This window comes from Nannobrachium achirus (genome assembly GCF_963921795.1).
Source record: "Nannobrachium achirus genome assembly, chromosome: 10".
In the NCBI taxonomy this organism is placed as follows: Eukaryota; Metazoa; Chordata; class Actinopteri; order Myctophiformes; family Myctophidae; genus Nannobrachium; species Nannobrachium achirus.
This window is the reverse complement of record NC_137819.1, coordinates 40647600-40666809: the sequence shown is the minus strand read 5'-3', so window position 1 is coordinate 40666809 and position 19210 is coordinate 40647600. Positions and strand designations below refer to the sequence as shown.

The window sequence follows — 19210 nt, the reverse complement described above, 5'->3', positions numbered from 1 at the left end:
ATACAAAACATACATCAACTGCTAAATGGTTAATATTAGCTCCACAGCAGCCCGTATAATGATGAGAGAGTAAGACCCTACTAATTCATCCAAAACCTCACCAGCTGCAACGTTAAAGTGATGAAACTCATCAATGTGTTGTTAATTACAGTCCAATAAAAATGATTATGGAATGGACCATTCTGCATAATGAGGAGGTCTCCTGCCTACTGTAAATGTCTTCTGCTGCCAATGCTTTTGTACTTTTACTAGTGCAGGACTTTTACTACTTGTAAGTTGTTGTTTTTTTACATTGTGTTGTAGTTTAGTAGGCTACAGTGTTTCTCAAAGTGGATTTCAGGGACTCTTTAGGTTCCTTTATGGGGCTCTAAAATTGACCTTTACAAGTCTGTAACTTTGACAGTGTACACATTGAACGGGTCCATTTGGCCTACTTTAATATGTCTTTGGATAGTTATTAGTTTGATAGTCAAGCGGCGACAGTCGTGTGCGCATGCGTACACGGAAGCGTGTCCAGCAGCAGTGAGTTGTCTTAATAAGCAGGTAATTGCAGGAGGACACATGTGAGCCGCAAACACATTACTGCACTATTACCAAACATATTTATACACTTTACCACGCGTTCTGCACCGAACCTGCCATTGTTTCCCCCCGTTCAGCGTTTATAGTTCGTGCATCAGTTGTTATTGTTGAGTTTTTGACGGGACTCATGGGAGTTTGAGAGCGATATCATCATGAACCCCCCGACTACTTCACGGAACACCAACCCTGCTGCAGGTAATAACCCAAACAACGACTTATGCAGCAGGCTGCTGCCTTCCAGGTTTTAATGCAATTCCACCAACTTATGTTTATAGATTGTTTGACAACTTTTCAGCCCCGGCGTCCCTATATTTTGAGCATGTGTGAGCAGTATTCAAAAATGTTCCTAAAATAGCGATATAACCCAGCGAAAAGCACGCCACGCATCGCGATGCACATGATGCCATGCTTGAGGTTCTGCACTTTTCTCTGAAGTCGTAGGGAGAAGAAGGAGAGCTTACACATATATAGAGCTGTGGTTATCAAACTTTTTCATGTCAAGGACCCCCAAATTGTCACTTATTTGCCCGCGGACCCCCCATTTGAAAAGCTATGCCAGGGACCCAGGGAAGGGAAGATTTTTACATCAGTGATTCGACCATTTTAATTTCAAGGACCCCCATCTGATCTCTGAGACTCTAATTCATTATTGTAAAAGCAATGTTAATTTAACTCAGAGAGTGTACCAATTTGTACACTCTCTGAGTTAACATAAGGGTCCATTTGTTAATTTAGCTGGTATAATTTAGGTGGGGACCCCCTGGAACTCCCTCAAAGACCCTTGGGGGGGTCCCTTGACCCTACTTTGAGACCAATGGGTTAGAGATGGGAAATTCTAACATTATGTGTCCATCATCATCTGTGTATCTGTTGGGTGTCTCAGGCCATTATGTCCCTGGCCGACCTGTAGGAGTTGTAGGTGGAGTAGGAGCAGGTGGTGGAGGAGGTGGAGGCTTGTATCTGAATGCGTATGAGGTCTCCTTTCCTTACGAGGAGAGCCTGGACAGGACCCCTGCCTTCCACGTCAACCAGAGCCAGCACATAATGGAAGGTAAGATGGCAAGATGGAATATTATAGTGCAGTATTTCTCAAACTTTCAAATGTCAAGGTCTCCCCTTAACTCTGACGGGTTCATTTGGTTCCATTTGTACACTGTCAGAGTTATAGACCTGTATGGGTCAATTTAAACCCCCCTAAAGGAACCCACAGAGTCCCTGGAATCCACTTTGAGAACCACTGGATTTATGGATTGGTTCTCAAACCCTTTATTAACTTCAAGGACCCACATTATACAGTAACACTCATGCAGACCTGTAAAGCCCGTATCAGAGTCGGGTCCGCGGCACCGCGGTGTAGTGCCGTGTAGTCTTTTTGAGTCATAAAACTACAACGTTAACGCTCAAAAAGACTACACAGCACTACACCCCGACTCTGATACGGGCTTAAGGGTCCATTTTAGAACCCTGCTTGTCCCTCCGTGGACCCCACTTTGAGAACCTCTAGTGTAGCTCATTGTGTTATCATGTAACAGTAACATTATGTTATTATAGCCTAATTGATAACACTATTTCCACTGAGTTATGGTTCCAATTAAGGCCCAGGATTCATGAAACCTACAGTATGCTATATAAAGTCTTAACATTCTTCAGAGTTGCACTACTAACAGTTAGTAGCTTCTGTTGTCTCAGTTTTCTTCCACTCTCTTCTCTTCTCTTCTCTTCTCTTCTCTTCTCTTCTCTTCTCTTCTCTTCACAAGCTATTGTAGCTACATCATTCCACAATAAATGTCTATGTATTACATAATTTTGCTATTTACGTAGCAAAAACACAACAACTCACCAACTCAAGGGAACTTAAAACATATAACACCAAATGAACAATATCATAATAATGTGCTGTTTGCTTTTAGCTGTTCCAAGGTCATAGATCATTATCTTGCATAGAGCTACTGCAATGGAAACAGCGTGTGTGTGTGTCTGTCTACCTGTGGCTGTGTGGTTGTTCTGTTCCAGAACCCATGGTGATGGAGCCTCCTCCTCAGTACAGTACCTTCATGCTGATCTCCAACCTGCGCACCCACCTGTACGTGTCCCTGGAGAAGAACGCCTGGCTGCAGAAACGCATTGAGGAGCTGGAGGAGGAGCGCAACTTCCTGCGCTGCCAAATGAGCTGCTTCATTTCCAACATGAGAGGCCAGGAGGGTAAGTACTAACGAATACCAGTCTGACTCTGTTCGCCCTCCCGGCTGTTCACCTCGGGCGTCTATGCACAGTCTTTGCCTCACTGCCTGGTATTCCTAAACGTAACCTCGGTAAAACGGTCAAATAATTTTAGTGGAGTAAAAGTAAAACGTTTGAATCCGAGACTTAATGGAGTAGAAGTAAAAGTTTTGGAAATACTCAGGTAAAGTATAAATCATAAATAAATGATCGAAGTATACAAAAACCGGCCCCACCGAGCAGTCAGCGCGGTGAGCGTGAGGTCGGCGGAAAGAAATTAGGGCGAACGGCCGGGAGGACGAACTGATTGGTTACCGTACTAACCAAGTAGTCCCAAATGGCCACTGTGTATGATATTCTGTTCAAAATACCCCAAGGAATGGTTACATTTGTGTTAACATTTACAGGCTTTATGTAGGGTTAATAAGTCTTTATGTCTATCTTCATTGTATATACTGTGCCTTTATGTATTGCAGACACTTGATTTCTTGATCAAGAAAGCAGATTGACAAGCTCACAAACTAAATGGTGCATTTATATAGCATCTTTATCCAAAGTGCTTTACAATGTTGCATTACATTGACCCATTCACATGAAACCATGCAAGGCACCACACCCTCCTCATCAGGAGCAGTTAGGGGTTTAAGTGTCATGCTGTGTCGCATTGTGACCTTTTAGATCTGTTGACACTGGCGTACAACTATAAGTATACAAATCACCCTTACGTCAAGATGTTACAATGCATACATGGCTTAGCTTCTGTCTGCTAATGCTGTGGCCTCTTATTATTATTTTGATTGAACATCCCTCGTTTGTTTTCTTTCTGTCTATCTCCTTTGCTAAATAGATACATATGTATAGCATTTAGGAAACGACCAGTTATCCCTTACTACATCCATATAACTGTCTGCTCTTTGTGTTTCTTCACTGTGGAACTGGTCTGGGTCTGGGAACCCCCAGTTCCACTCTGCTCCCTTGACATGGATATTCCATAATGCTATAATCTCCCCTCCTCTTCTCTCTCTCGTCTCTGTCTGTCTGTGTATCTGTCTGTGTCTCTCTCTCTCCTGACCAGTGGACCTCCAGCATGCTGTGGCAGTGAAGGAGCAGCCAGCCAGTTCGCCGTCTCCTCCCTCCCCCATGACCACCAGGTCTGGAATGACCCTCAAACGCCGGGCGCTTCCTCGCTCCCGACGCAGCAGCACCGCCACCGTCCCTGGTGAGAGCGCGTGTAGGGCTGATTGAAGGGGGGGAGGGGGCAGACGTGACTTTTGAGTTTTGACTCGCAATTAATCTCTCCTCGACATATTGTATGTCGTTTATTTATTTTTTAAACTTGTCTATTTATCATTTTCTTCTTGGCTGTAGTCAAACAAGAACATGATTTGATCATTTCACATTGACTTAGTTTTCTTTTTTTCCCCATAGTCAAGCAAGAGTACCATATGGAGGAGGAAAAGTACTACGCAGAGGAAGAATACATGGAGGAAGAGGAGACAGTGGATGAAGAGGAGGAAGACTCCTCTGTGGAGAAACGGCAGAGGAAGAAGGGCAGAGGCCCCAGAGAGCCCAAGATGAGGAGAGTGTTCAGGATCACCCATGGACGTGAGAGGCAGAGGGGTGAGTGTAGACCAGAAAACAAGAGAATAGACTAGAAACCTTTTCATTTCCACACATAATAAATGTCTTTTTCCACTGTGGTAGAATTTAATCACTTAAGCCCTATTTTTTTACTTTGGCTATTCGGAAAAAGCTCACAATGCATCTCGACTATATTATGTTCTTATATATATTTTATCGTCAGTTTCTGAAAATCTTTAAATTAACTGATTTTCAACTATGACATGCACAGAATATGGACGCGAGGGTTGAAAGTGGTTACAAAGTGATCCTACACGAACACAACCAGATGCCTAATATTGCACTTGTGTGTTCTCAGCCAGTCTTCTCAGCCACTTTGGATTTCACTAGACAAACTAAATACTCAAATATAAATCGGAAAAATATATTTGATAATTGGAGTCCTTGGTCAACTTACAAAGTTCCATCCAAATCTGTTTGGCTGTTAAGGGGAACAAAGACACATACTGTATGTACAGGAATGACTGCAATCATACCCCTGTCTCTGTGCTACAGGTATGTGCACCCAGATGTAACGACACCAAAGGAATTAACTATGACTGATTTACAATTGAACAAGATGGATGTCTCTCTTTACTAGATAACTTATAGTGCCATTTACTTGTGACCTGTCATTACTATACTATATTCTGTCACAATGTATCATCCGTCCCATATGATAATCTCTCACCCCTACAGTGAAGGACCCAGACGGTGTGCTGATGCGTTACAAGAAGATCCTGACGACCTACCAGCGCGTGAGGAGCATGTCCCGAGCCTTCCAGGCTCACGGGGTGGACCGCAACACCATGGCCTCCACCTCTCCCATCGCTGAGCTGATGCTGGTCGCACCAGAGAAGGTACTGCTGTCCTGCTTAGGGTTGGAGGCGGTAACCGCCGTACCGCCGTACCGCGGTATACCGAGGTCTACCACGGTGTCATTGTGCTTACCGCGGTAAAAAGACAAAAAAAAGGTCTATTTTTTATTGGAAAACAAGCGAGTTTTAAAACGGGGGAGAAGCGAGGACCGCATGCGCTCCATGCCGCTCTGCTCTGGGCCGTGTACCACATGTTGGAAGCCACATACGTCACTCAGCACACAGTGCACACAGGGCAGGAGAGTACGGAGCACAACTCTATGACGGTCGGAGCAGCATAAACTTTCTCTGTAATCCACTCGACACAAGGATGTTAATACATACCTTGTGTTGTGGCATATCTTTTTTTATTCATACGGATTACTGGCGGAGCGCGGGCCGCGTGGACTAAAACCGAAAATGAAACTATTTTACTTTTTCCACCGCATCGCACGTTGTGCCCCATCCAGCGGCGCGTCGGCGATTTTATAACCTTTTCTGTCAAGTCTTGTAACTAAAACCTGTATATAGCAGCACTCAATCACTGCGATTTGAGAGTTGAGACGTGACGTGAGTTTACAGAATCACTGTACACGATCTGACTACCCTTCCTCTTCTGGTTTGTTCACACAGCTGTTTGTGTCTGAAAAGCCCAAGTAGCTAGCCTACGTTACTATGGTAACCCGACAGTGCAGATCTAAAAGCTCAGAACGCGTCGCGGATGCGATGTGTTGTGAGCTTGTAGATCTGCTCCTTTGAAAGCCAGACCTGCTGTGCTGTACGGAGAAGTATAACTCGGGCAGTCAGGCTGTGTCGCCTCTCCACTGTGGAGAGGCGACTTTTGGGAAGATGATTGCAATATTTTGGCTTATCGCCGAACCTTAATTAATAGATACGGGGGTGCGGTAATTACCGCAGTACCGGTGGTAAATGGGAAGACGGTAATCGCGGTAACAAAATGTCCATACCGCCCCAGGCCTAGTCCTGCTCTCCTTCTCCCTTTCCTTCATCTCCTTGTCAGTCTGTCTCTTTCTTCTGTTTTCTTTTTCTTCAGCCATTGACCCTATAAACAGGGTTTCACTGCAGGCAGGTTCCTCTTTAAACTATTCCTGTGTTATTGTCCAGGGTATGTTGTACGTACATGTTTATATACTGACTGTATGCATAAATCTATACACATGTCATATCCATTGGCCAAAAACAAACCATGTACATATCCATGTAGAAACAAAAAATGTATTTAACTCTGAGAGTGTAATGGACACCTAATGGGTGCATTTTGTACTAGTACTTTACCCTTGCAGTTACAGTGGGGAAGCCAAGTTAAACATGCTTGGCTTCCCTCCAGTCGTCAGGGAAGGTGTTCCGGTTTAGGCTGTTAACCCGTTGCTATATATACAGTATATATAGCAACATACATTTTTCAGAAAACTATTATAGGATTTAGAAGAGTGGTTTAGATCAGTGGTTCTCAAAAATGGCAGATATACAAGCTCTGCTATTTTTGAAATCTTCTTAAAGTGTTTGATTATGGTTGGAATAACGTGTTCCTTCCACGCGCTACGTCCAAACCAGGGAAATCCCCCGTCAGGTGAAAAGAAGCAACTTGGACTACTCATGCATAGAAGGAAACATGAGGTCAGTCCGTTGTCTCCCCAGGCGCGGCAGAGGGAGAGCAGAGCCCAGGATTACAGCTTAGGCAAATGGCACTGGGTGAAAAAATGTGTTACAAAATCGTGGGATAAAAACTATTATTAAAAAAGAAAAAAGTGTTTGATTATAAATTTTTCGCAGAGAAATACATTTCATTTTGGGATTTCTTTGGCACGAAAATGTGTGAGAACTACTGATTTTGGAAGGCATTTGTAGAGTTGGCCTCAGGTCTTAATGTGTTATAATAAACCATGTGTACTTTCTCCTCCCCGCAGCTAGTTGAGGTGGGTGAGTTCGAGGCGCCGAAGGAGAAGCTCTTGGACTACGCCAGACGCTGCTACAAGGCCATGGACGAGCAGACTCACCTGCATGTCCAGGCCATGAAGAAAACCCATAAGCTGCTGCCCATCTCCTATAGGTTCCGTAACTAACTGACCCGTGGCACAGGAACCAGAGTTGAGCCTAATTTTGTTAGCCTGCATTTTTAAAGGAGTAGTTCACCCCCAAAATGACCTTTTTTTATTATCGATTACTCACCCCATGGAGACTTGAGCTCAGGTATATATACTTTTATTTTTTTTTATTTTTTTTGTTGCATTCCTAAGCCAATAATTTGATTACCACCAGTGATCCCGGTAGGAGACACAAAGAGTCAACTATATGTCTCCTACCGTATAAATTAGGGTCTTTATTATTATCATCACATTATTGGCTCAGGAATGCGACAAGTTTGTGAATATCTACCCAACATAAATACAATTCCTGGACAACATTTTGCATCCAAATACAAAAATAACTCTGATTTCACAATCAATTTCACACTCTCATGTCCAAATATCTTAAATATAAGTGCCAAAAACATGGATCAGTACACTAAAGAACATAAAGCTCTGATACAAAAAGGTCATTTCCAGAGGCAAAGACCAGGTCACATTGATCGCTGTTGAACAGGGTTATAAAAGCTGAACGACTGGCTAAAAGAATATCCCGACTGACAAAAAAATATCCCCGAGTTCAAGTCTGCATGGTGTGAGTACTCGATAGAAAAAAAGTCATTTTGGGGGTGAACTATTCCTTTAAGGTTTTCAGACGATTAGAAATGGAAAATCACTATCTGCCTAAGTTATCTAGTTGACTAATAGACAATCATGAGGGGGGGGGGGGGGGGAACATCTTGTTTCCTAAGTCATGTTTATCTGCCTTTATGTATCTAACACTGTTTAACTATACTCTCCTAACACAGTTACTTCATTGTGCCTATCAGAATACTTATTACATTCAAAAATTTGCCTAAGTCAGAAAGTTAACCTTAAAATGGCAGAAAGTGATTTAGGATAAGCTGAGGAAGTGGGCAATAAGGCACAATGAAGCAGCGGTGTTAGGAGAGAGTTAGGCAGAAATGTCAATTTGTCCAAAACATGACTTCACAGCAGTTAGGCTACGAGGCTAACGAATTATGCCCAAAATGGCACACCTCACGCGTTGTGAGAGTCTATTATTGTCTGCACACGACACCATTGCGCGACTGAAGTATGAATCGGGCTTCGGGAAGACGATGCCTGTTTTTTTGTTGTTGTTTTGTTGTAAGACTTCCTACCTCAGAAGCATGATTTCAGTTGATTGTTTATTTATTTTAACATGTATTTTATGTTTTCTTTCCTTTACCCTTGTCGCAGTTATAATTGAGGGGATTTACTGTATGTGTATGCAGATTTTGTTTATGTTTATTTTTCCCATACCCACAGTCTCTTTATAATACATGGGTCAAATGGAGAGTATATTATTTTGTATTATTATATATATATATTATTATAGTATTATTATTTCTTTTCTTGGGAGTTTTCGCAATATGTTGGCTGTAACTTATTTTTGTTAAAAAAGTTAAGAAATAGAAAGATGTTGCTTGAGGTAATACATTTTGATTTAAGTTGTGTGTGTGGTTGACTTGATAAGCTTTATGTTACAGTTAAAACATGTTTTAAGAAATGACTGAATGTCAGTTGCACAACCCACACAATAAAGCACTTTAACAACAATTACTGTTGTCTTTAAGGTAGTTATTACACAACATAATAAACGGGTGACAGAGATAGTTTGGAGAGCTCAGTATAGCAGGTTCGCAACCTTTTCAGGCCATTGTCCCCTAAAATAACCTTATTTTAATTGGGGGCCCAAAATGATCATATTTCATTGACTCCCAGCATCTGACCATTATCCACACAGGAGTGATGTGATGCTGTGAGGAATCAAGCCTTATACCGCCACTCAGTGGCAGAGGGGTGTACTACGCTCTAGGTAGTACACATTTGGTTTTGAAAAGCCTTACTGACTAATGGCTGGCTGGCTATATATAATGTAAGATAAGAACACACTTTATCGATCCACTGGGGCTCCTCTACGTTCCTCATCTTTTCAGTATTGTTTACGATTTCACCCCAATTTGTTATCCTTTAGTATGCCGGACTGAAATTTAAAATGTATAGACCTTTTTGTTTTTATGAGATGAGAGTGAATTGAAGAGTGAAGAGAGAATGTAATAATAATAATAATAATAACAAAGGGGGAACAACCAAAGGAAATCAATTAGGAAAAGCACTATAAGAAGGTTAAGACTATGAAATAAAATCAATAAAAAACTGGAAAGGTGGAAACGGGGGGTGCAATGTAGTTAGCAGGTGAAAGCCATATTGAAGAGGTGGGTTTTGAGAGAAGTTTTGTAGGATTGGAGGACCTTTGAGCAAGGCATGTCTGCGTTTAGAGCTGGGGTTTATACCCAGCAGCTACATCCCTGAAAATGTATAATATGATATGGGGTGATTGTAATGACAACAACTGTGCCACAGTTGACAGCTGACTCTGGCTGGGTTTTCACCATCCCTGTTGTCTCTCACAGTTGACTCTTCAAATGGAGGCATGTTAGTTAGCCCTCACAGTGGTAGAAAGAAACTAACTACATGTACTCAAGTACTGTATAACTGTAACTGTAAGTACAGCTTAAATTGAGGTACATTTACTTTGGCTTAATATTATGGCATTGGCAACTTGCTGTTCGTTGTTTTGTTTGTTTATCATTGTCTTTTGGTGAAAAGCGTCCTTGAGTTGTTAAATTCAAGCTATTATTATTGTAATTAATATTATACTTTAATCTTCCAATCCTCTACATCTCAGAGGCAAATATTATATCCCCCACTACAATTATTAGACGGTTTTTGTGATCGGCTATTTTTGAAAAAAGGTAAAAATATTTTGATGCCAATGCATTTATGCTTTTACTTTTAATTAAGTAAAATGTTTGAATACAGTCATTTTATATTATGGTATTGCTAATTTTACATAAGTAAAAAAAAAAAAAACAATAACATCTGATTAGTTCTTCTTCCACCACTGACTGGTATCAGGTTGGACACAACAATAAATAATTTAACAAACCCATCATCATAATTAAAAAGTAAAACAATCGTGCCAACAGAGGGGGGTGTGCTCCTCCGCTCCTCTCCAAAAAAAAACTTCACGTTTACCTTTCACCTCTCCGATCCGTCCAATCACCGCGAGACTTGCGCGGAAGGAAGTAGCGAGCGGCCGTCCGCCGCGGCGGAGTGACAGCCGAGCCCGGCCAATGGCGCGACGGGCACGGCCGCGCTCGGCCAATCGGCCGCCGCGGTGGGCGGGGACGCTCGTCCAGCAGGGCGGGGCCACGGGAAAAGAGGAGGAGGTGTTCCTGATGGCAGCCATCTTGGATGTTCAGAGTGATTGTTTAGCGAAGGGAAATTTAATAATAAAAAATAAAAGATAAAAAAACGGATAAAAAAGCGCCGTTGCACGCGAGCGGCTCGCATTTTAGCAGAGTGGAGCGCCCAAGAAACGAGAAATTGACCCGGGAAGACCCAGGTAAACTAAAAACAACAACCCAGAGACGGTTATTTATTTACCTTTTTTCTTTGCCTCTCTATCCCTGTGTGTGTGTGTGTGTGTGTGTGTGTGTGTCTCTGTCTCTGTCTCTCCTCTTTACACATCACATCACACTGGACCTAGTTGCTTCTCAAACTTCTCAAAAATATCCCAATATTAACTCTGAGAGCATACAAATGGAACCAAATGGACCCTGCCGGGTCCATTTGGTTCCATTTGTATACTCTCAGAGTTAACAGACCTGTTAAAATGGTCCATTTGGATTGGAAAGCCTCCCGTCCCCCCTCTCATCAAGGAACCCAGAGAACATCCCTGGATTCCCCCCCACTAGATGTGATCTCCACATCCACAAGAGTCAAGTTGCTGCTAGCGTAGATGTTTTTAATTGGAGATGCTGCTGAACTTTCTTTGTGCCAACGTGGCTGCTAACTTTTGCTGGGAGAGGACTGGAGAGTGAGTTGTGGAAGTGCCACTGCCACACACTACACTTATGTTGAACATATTTCTTTTGCGGCGGATCAAGTGAAGTCTTTTCTTTATACAATTTAGGCATTTTGTTTATGAATTGAGTAAAAAAGGAACCCTAATGTAAAAAAGCTATTGTTGTGCTTTCTTGTGGTTTAAATCCTATTAGTAGACCTTGTATCGGAACTGTCCTGTACTTTTCCTGTGCGAACTGTTAATGAAGTATTCAGTCAATCAATCAATCAATCTGAAAACCCTCTTATCCAGAGCCGACGTACAATAAGCAAAGGCATATGATTACATAAATAGATTGCAGAGAGGACACAGTTTAAGTTCCTCAATGAAACTAGGTTACCAGGTAAACAATGAACCCAGCATCTGTCTAGACACCATGCTACCTAAATTAGCCTTCTGTGCATTCAAACTATAGGAGGCCAGCCAGGTAAACAATGAACATAGCATCTTGTCTAAACACCATGGCATCTAAATTCTGTACATGGAAACAAATAGGATGCCAGGTAAACCATGAACCTTGCAGTGGCATCTGTCTAAATGGCATGCTATATTTAAATCATATTCTGTACAATGAAACCATAGGATACCAGGCAAACCTTAGAATCTTCTAAACATCATGCCATCTTAAGAACATTCAGTAAAAACCATTTAACTATGACAGAGTTGCACAAATGTGTTGGTTACATTTGTACAGAGTTGTCAGTTACAAATCGATAATTTGGTTACATGTGTACACTTTCTGACTTAAATTAACGAGAGAAAGAGAGAGAGAGTTTTTAAGATACCTAGGCTGAATACAAGAACACACTCGCCCGGGTCAAATCCAGTGACCTCGGAACGGATGCCACCAGGTATTCCTAAATGTAACCTCAGTAAAACTATGCCTTAGTCCTAAACTTGTCCTAAACAATTTGCCCTCCTGGCCCCAAAAATGTGGAATAAACTCCCTGTCGCATTTAGAACCACAGACTCACTCCCTAGCCTCTGCCGTGGGCTGAAGACTCACCTCTTCAGACTCCATAGCACTATTGTAACACTCAAAGCTAGATAGTTTTTTCCCCCTAGTGATTAGGTGCGTTCTCTACTCATGTTCTTCTTTTCCTAGATTGATATTCCTTATGCATTTTTTATATTGTGGTTGATGTACTGACATATTATCTTGCTTATTATAGTGATGTATTACCTGCTTATTGTAAGTCGCTTTGGATTAAAAGCGTCTGCTAAATGACTACATTGTAAATTGTAAACCTATTAACCTTGCTCCTAAACATAACCTAAAACTATGCCTAAACCTAACCTGTATATAATACAAGAACCGCTGGGGGCGAGTGGTCCTCGAAGCAAATGGGGGCGAGCATTCCGGTTACCCCTGGGGCTGTGATGTGTGAAACACACTGTTGCAAAAATAAGTGATGCTCAAGCTAATTGGAGCTGCTTTGTTGCAGTGCCTTAACACAGGCTCAGGGTTGGAACATGCAGCGAGAGAACTCTTCTCTCAGACTTCTTATGTACATGCAGACTTTGATGTCGGCTGGTGGGCTCCTCGCCTGTTAGATCCGATTTCCTTTCATGTGTGTGTGTGTGTGTGTGTGTGTGTGTGTGTGTGTGTGTGTGTGTGTGCGTGTGCGTGTGTGTGTGTGTGCGTGCATGCATGCATGCATGCTACTGGCTGATGATAACTGTAACGACGTTATTGAAATGGACACCTCACACTGACTGTCGATAACAACATGTGGACTGGCTGTGATGCTGCTAGCCTAGGGGACCTTTCCTTTCCGCTGTATGGATGGACAGAGCAGCAACTGTGTTATTCGTTCATAACTCACTGTGCTCCACAGGGCGCCGACAGCCGGGTGGTCAAGGTGCATGCCACACATAGGCTCTAATGTTCGATGCCCGAGCACTGCAGCCTTTGCTGCGTGTCTCTTTCCTGTCTCTTTCCTGTCGTTCTCCACTCTATCTGTCCACTAAAGGCAGAAAAAGGGCCTGCGCCATCATGTTCCTCTGGGTCAGATCTTGAATCACCTTTTTTCTTTTAGTACATTTCTTTGCTGTTGGAATGGTCAGAAAGAAATAAATATATATATATATATTTTTTTTAAAGACTTATGATTAGACTTTCAGGTCCAGTGTTAGGATAGGAGTCAGTCAGGCAAAAACCTTTGTCTAGATTCTGTTTATCATTATCATCTTATCATAACTTACGAGTATCATATGTCATATCAACACAACTGTTTAGATTGCTTTTGTGTGCTCACAATAAACACAGACCCGGCTCTCTGTTAACTCAGACTTATCCACTTTCAATCTGGGGCATCCCTATTTTGGGCTTCCAAATTTTTTTCACATAAAAAATGATGCAACATATTGTGAGCATGTCTTGTCGGCCATCTTTCACTTCCGTACCAGTGTTTTTTATCAAAGATGCTTGATTTAGAAAGATAAGCCAGAGGCGAAATGGTACACAAATAATAATACATTTTATTTGTAATGCACTTTATGTTTGACACAACTCTCAATGTGCTACATTGCAAGAAAAAAGCTATTTTTATGTAAAAATGTCCGGAATATTGTGTGGCTTGTGGCGATCGCGTCCAATATTTAGTTCAGTGACCATGGGGAAAAGACTCAGAAGCTGTGTTCAAGTTCTCTTCTCCCATTGGAATGAATAATAGACCCCCAAGCCCAACCTAATTCTGATCTCCTAAAAAAGGAGGCCACCTACGTCACGCAGATACAGGAATTAAACTGGAGAGATGGCATGTAGGGTTGGGATCCAGAATCGGAGGAACCGGATCAAACATTGAGGGACCAGAAAGGAACCGGTTCAATCACATTTGGAACCGTTTACCGAACCAGTTTTATCACACCGTCAGAGTTTGTATGTGGACTTCACTTCTGCTACAACTACAATAATACATGGGGCTCTCAATTGTTTTAATTTCAAGGACTGCCATAACTCAGAGAGTGTATAAACCTGGGTCCATTGTTGGTTCCACTTGCACTAGTTACCTATAAAGGTCCATTTGGGACCCCCTCAAGTGACACACTATATAGGAATCGTTTAAAGGGAACCGTTAAGGAATGTACCGTTAATAGGGAATCGTTAATACAATCCCAAAGGACCCAACCCTAAATGGCATCATTGGCATGTCTTTTTTTGTCTTGGTTTTTATTCACCTCTCGTGGAGACGTGCATGGTTGGTGGTTGGTGGAGCCGTGCTGAGGACAAACTTAAGTGCCACTGGTGGTGGAGTAACTATTGGTTTCATTAGGCCGGCTGTGGCCGCGTGCAGCAGGTCCTTACATAACCCTGATAAGGATGCTGTTCTTAGGTCTAGTAGTGAAGATGAGCATCATCACAGACCACGGTTCGGTAGTACTACTTAGACCTGTCACCTGTCACAATTATTACATAATCTCCCAATCGCAATGATCTGATTGAATTATTTAGCAAAATTGTCAGAATCACTTCCATTCACCTGGATAAATTAATCTGTTGAAAAACATCGAAAATAGCCGATCTACACATCATTGGAACATGTGATCTTTTGGATCGGTTATTTCTGTTGTTCATGAAAACCTTTGAAACTATACAATTATTACATGCATGGCCTGTTTTGGTCAAAATACCATATTTATTGGTACGGATCATTGTTCATTTCTTTATATCTGCCCGGTGCAATTGTGGTTTAACAAAGCCTAAAAAGGAATGAATGTAAACCAATCCCAAGTCACAAATAAAGGCGGTTATATAATAATGAACTGTGACAGGTCTACCTGTAGCCGGTACTTAGAAGCCTTCCCTGAGCTAATGTGAAAAGCTTGTTCCTTGTGTCCTCGCTGCCTGCGACAGAGCCCTCTCCTTCTCACCGGGTTTGTCCTTGCGCCACCTGTCCTTAACTTCGTTAACTCAAATCAACTGAGCCCAGAGAGTGAGAGTCAGCTTGTTCGCCGCCGCGAATCTGAAATGCAATGAAAAAGTAATGTGCTGAAGTAGTGAGTTAACGTGCACGGAGTCCTGAGGAAGCTTGGATTTTAATATCAAATAAATAAGTGTGACGTCTTCTTTAGTGGTTAGAGGTGACAGTGAGTCCCAGGTTTGTTCCCCATTAGAGACATATCGTCTCCGTCGGTCAGTGGAAACCTCATCATGTGTCCAAAACTGTTACTTCTCAGGATTCCAATTAAAAATAGCAGATCAACAAGCTCAAAACACATCGCTTCGCACTGCGTTTCGACCTTGTAGATCTGCTACTTTTGATACTTGTGTGTGATGCTGTAGTATGATAAAGTAGGGGCATTAATTTATGAAAACACACAAATATTTAAAATATGGAGAGATAAGAGGTTTGTGCCCGACGGTAACCATATCTTCTGCACTTATCAATGCCCTAGATCAGTGGTTCTCAACCGTTTCAATATAATAATCATATTTTAACTGGGGACAGCCCACCCTGATGATCACTATGAGTTGAGGCATTACATTTTGTATAACACGGTTCTATTGTGAAAATAGCTATTTTCACAATTTCTGCCTCTAATATTTGACATTTTGGCCAATGTTTAATTTGACATTTTAGAGGTATTAAAATGTCTTTAAATTGTCACTTTAGACACGTGTAGATACCCTCTATAGACTTGAAACGTTATGTTGGTTTGTTTACTGTTGAGTGAGAAAACAACATTGCACATTAAGTTCATCATCTGGAGACCCCCCAAAATAATTTGGGGACCTCCCTGGGGGTCCCGACCCTCAGGTTGAGAACCACTGCCCTTGAGCAAGGCATTGAACCCTGCACACTCAGGAAGGTAGATTCCAGACAGCCGGGTGGTGTGATTAAATGCCTTGTGCCATACTGTGCATTAATTAGTTAGGAAATGTAATTGAAACGCATATACTGCGTATACTGTAAGTACCTAAAGTGCAATTAGCATACCGGTAATATCAATTTAGCTGAGAACATTATCAATTCTCTTAAGGCTTTTTCCAAAGTACATGGTTAGCAGCACAAAGGCACACTGCAGCAGTGTGCGTAATGCCGTTTTTAGAAGGGCTGCTCAATGCCTACAACAGAAGACTGATGGACTGTGCTACTGCTGTCGCTTTAATAGGGGCAGAACCACTGTAAAAAGAGCATTTATGGCATGCCAAGTTCACCTTGGCCCGATGAAAAGGCTTCATCTATTCTTCATCTCTAAGACTATTTGCAACAGTGTCTATGTATTATTATTGTATCTGCCGGAGTATTAGAAACTCTTAGACTTCATTGGCTTATAATTACAGTTGGCCTAATTACATAACCAAAGCACCCCTAGATGCTTCTGTAAAAAAAAAAACATTTTTTTTTTTTTTTACATTTCTTAAAAATATTGCCGTTATATGCAGGTTTCAGTCCTGGTTCATCCCTAGTGGAGACTGAAGATCAATCAGTTCATGCGTGTCGTAAAGCTAAGCTATTTGTTTTTGTTCCCACAGTGAAAGAAGGCATGAAGACAGCATCCTAGTCTTCAGTCATGGCCGATAAACGAAAACTACAAGGTGAGATGAATTTCTCGTGTGTGTGTGTGTGTGTGTGTGTGTGTGTGTGTGTGTGTGTGTGTGTGTGTGTGTGTGTGTGTGTGTGTGTGTGTGTGTGTGTGTGTGTGTGTGTGTGTGTGTGTGTGTGTGTGTGTGTGTGTGTGTGTGTGTGTACTGTGCACGTGTTCATCTGTTTGTTTGCGATCAGAGACAAATAGCCTTAGCATTTGCAGAGTCGTTTTTAAGATAAGTTTCAGGTGGCAGTAGGGCTTCACAGTGAATCAAAGTTCCCACATTGTCCAATTATTGACATTTATTGATGTGTTAATTTGCAGAAATGTAGGCCCAATGTAAAAGTGAAATCAATGCTTTGTTGGTGTCAAATTTTGGGTATCTATTCTGAGATGCACAGCATTTACAGTATAGGTCAGGGGTCTTCAACAGGGGGTCCGGGACCCCTAGGGAGTCCTCAGAGCTACTACAGGGGGTCCTTCAAATCTTTGTGCTCACAACGCCTCGCAGTTGTGAGCTTGTAGCTATTTTCGGCAAAGAGGTTTGGTGTAGAGGGGAAAAAGAGCACACTAAGTACAGAGTAAAAGGTCAAGTTTATTAAGTATTGACAGTTCAATGGTTACATATCTGATAACACAAATTGACATGTATCCAAAATGCACTGATGATTGTGCTGTCAAACGATGAAACTATATGGAATCTGGGGGTCCCTGCTTCATCTCTCGCTCAGCTAAGGGGTCCTTCGCCTGAAAACGTTGAAGTCGTTGTGAATCAGAATGTGTACATTAGCAGGAATGGGGCGCTGCTCCTTTTCATACTGTTTCACAAATCTCATTTAGGAAGGGGTCCTACAAACATTTTCAGTTGTGAGATTCTATTTTGCTTTGATCCATGTTGTGGACAACTTGTTGGACCTTTGCTGTGACTGTCGGCTTTACCTGTGGCAAGAGGTGCATCACCTTGATGCTAAATGGAACCTCCAGCCAGCCAGCAATCCCCCCTTAGCGCTGGACCTTTGCCCCACAGGAAAACATGAGGCATTAGCACTTCAGCAGCTGTGACAGATAGTAATGTATTATTACAGAGAGGAGGTTGGCTGCCTCCGGCTAAAAATATCACCAAGAAGACCGCATCTAATGCCTTGGTTTATACTTTGGTTGCGTGCCGGCCGGTGTCGCGTAGACTTGTGTGCCTGAAAATAGCCGATCTACAAGCTCACTATCTGTCCCAGCTTATTGGACTCTTCACGCAAAGTCGCTTGGGGTCAGACTTTATTGAATGGTCATCCTCTAGTCCAGGTGTCTTTAACGTTTTCAGGCCGAGGACCCCTTAGTTGAGAGAGAGATGATTGATGAAGCAGGGTTTGACAGCACAATCATCAGCGTGTTTTGGATTCATGTCAACGTGTGTTTTCAGATATTTAACCACTTGAACCGTCAACACTTAATAAACTTGACCTTTCGTTCTGTACTTAGTTGCTCGTTTTCCCCTCTACACCAAAGCTTTTTGCCGAAAATAGCTGATCCTCAAGCCCACAACACCTCGCAGCGCGAGGCGTTGTGAGTTTTTAGATCTGCTATTTTTGGCTAAAGTTCTCAGAATATGGACACTAGAAAAACACTTTCGATTTGGAGGACCCCCTGCTCTATTCTAGAGAAGCATCATTTGTCATTTCGCTTGCCGTCTCTCCTCCTCACCTCCTCGCACTTTCTTTGCTCTTCCCATTATCTCATCATTATCCCCCTTCCCTCTTTGTCTCTCATCTATTTCAGACCCCACTATCCTCTGTCAAAAGCACTGTTCACAGCATTCCAAGCATGATAATTATGTGAGCGTCCAAAAGAATGAACGATAATGCAAATAGCGGCACCAAACACTGCCTGTGCAGTCCAGCTGCCTGTGTCACAGAGACCATGCTGAGGGGGGAGAGACGGCGAGAGGCATTTCCATGATGCTAAAAGACACAAGCAACAGGAAGAGGGAAACCTCTTATATTTTACTGTTTTTTGTAAAATAATGCCTTTCTTGATCATACTACAGCGTCACACAAAAGTAGCTGATCCACAAGCTCGAAACGTGTCACGGAGCGATGCGTTTTGTGCTTGTAGATCTACTACTTTTGCTGTTTTTGAATTAGGATAATCTGATGATTCTTAAAGTTATCCAAACGTGTTTTGGATGCTGCCATCCACCTCTTCAGTTTGAAAGACATATTCATAGTTATCTTTATAGTTATCATGCTTGGCGCTAAAAGGGCTTTTCACTCGGGAAGCGACTGACACGCTTAGAAATAGATCTGCAATGAGAGGCGAGTGGGCGAACTAGGGAGGTGCCCACGGGCAATCTGAGTGACAAT

At 42.3% G+C, this 19210-nt stretch overlaps 2 protein-coding genes across 2 annotated transcripts in view; both read left to right on the top strand.

Moving 5' to 3' along the window:
* Positions 1 to 734: 734 nt before the first annotated feature.
* LOC308293041 (coiled-coil domain-containing protein 106-like) lies at positions 735 to 7363 on the top strand (the record flags this gene model as incomplete). Its single annotated transcript, XM_080735471.1, has 7 exons — positions 735 to 777; positions 1466 to 1633; positions 2596 to 2784; positions 3878 to 4021; positions 4231 to 4422; positions 5122 to 5282; positions 7208 to 7363. The coding sequence occupies 7 exons, from the start codon at positions 735 to 737 to the stop codon at positions 7361 to 7363; spliced, it is 1053 nt and encodes a 350-aa protein (XP_080591597.1).
* Positions 7364 to 10680: 3317 nt separating this feature from the next.
* LOC308292187 (CCR4-NOT transcription complex subunit 3-like) overlaps positions 10681 to 19210 on the top strand; it is a 63421-nt gene continuing 54891 nt past the window's right edge. The window contains exons 1-2 of the mRNA XM_080734476.1: positions 10681 to 10820; positions 16801 to 16863. Coding sequence (XP_080590602.1) covers positions 16839 to 16863 — 25 coding nt within the window. The 5' untranslated portion in view covers positions 10681 to 10820; positions 16801 to 16838. The remainder of the gene's footprint in view (positions 10821 to 16800; positions 16864 to 19210) is intronic.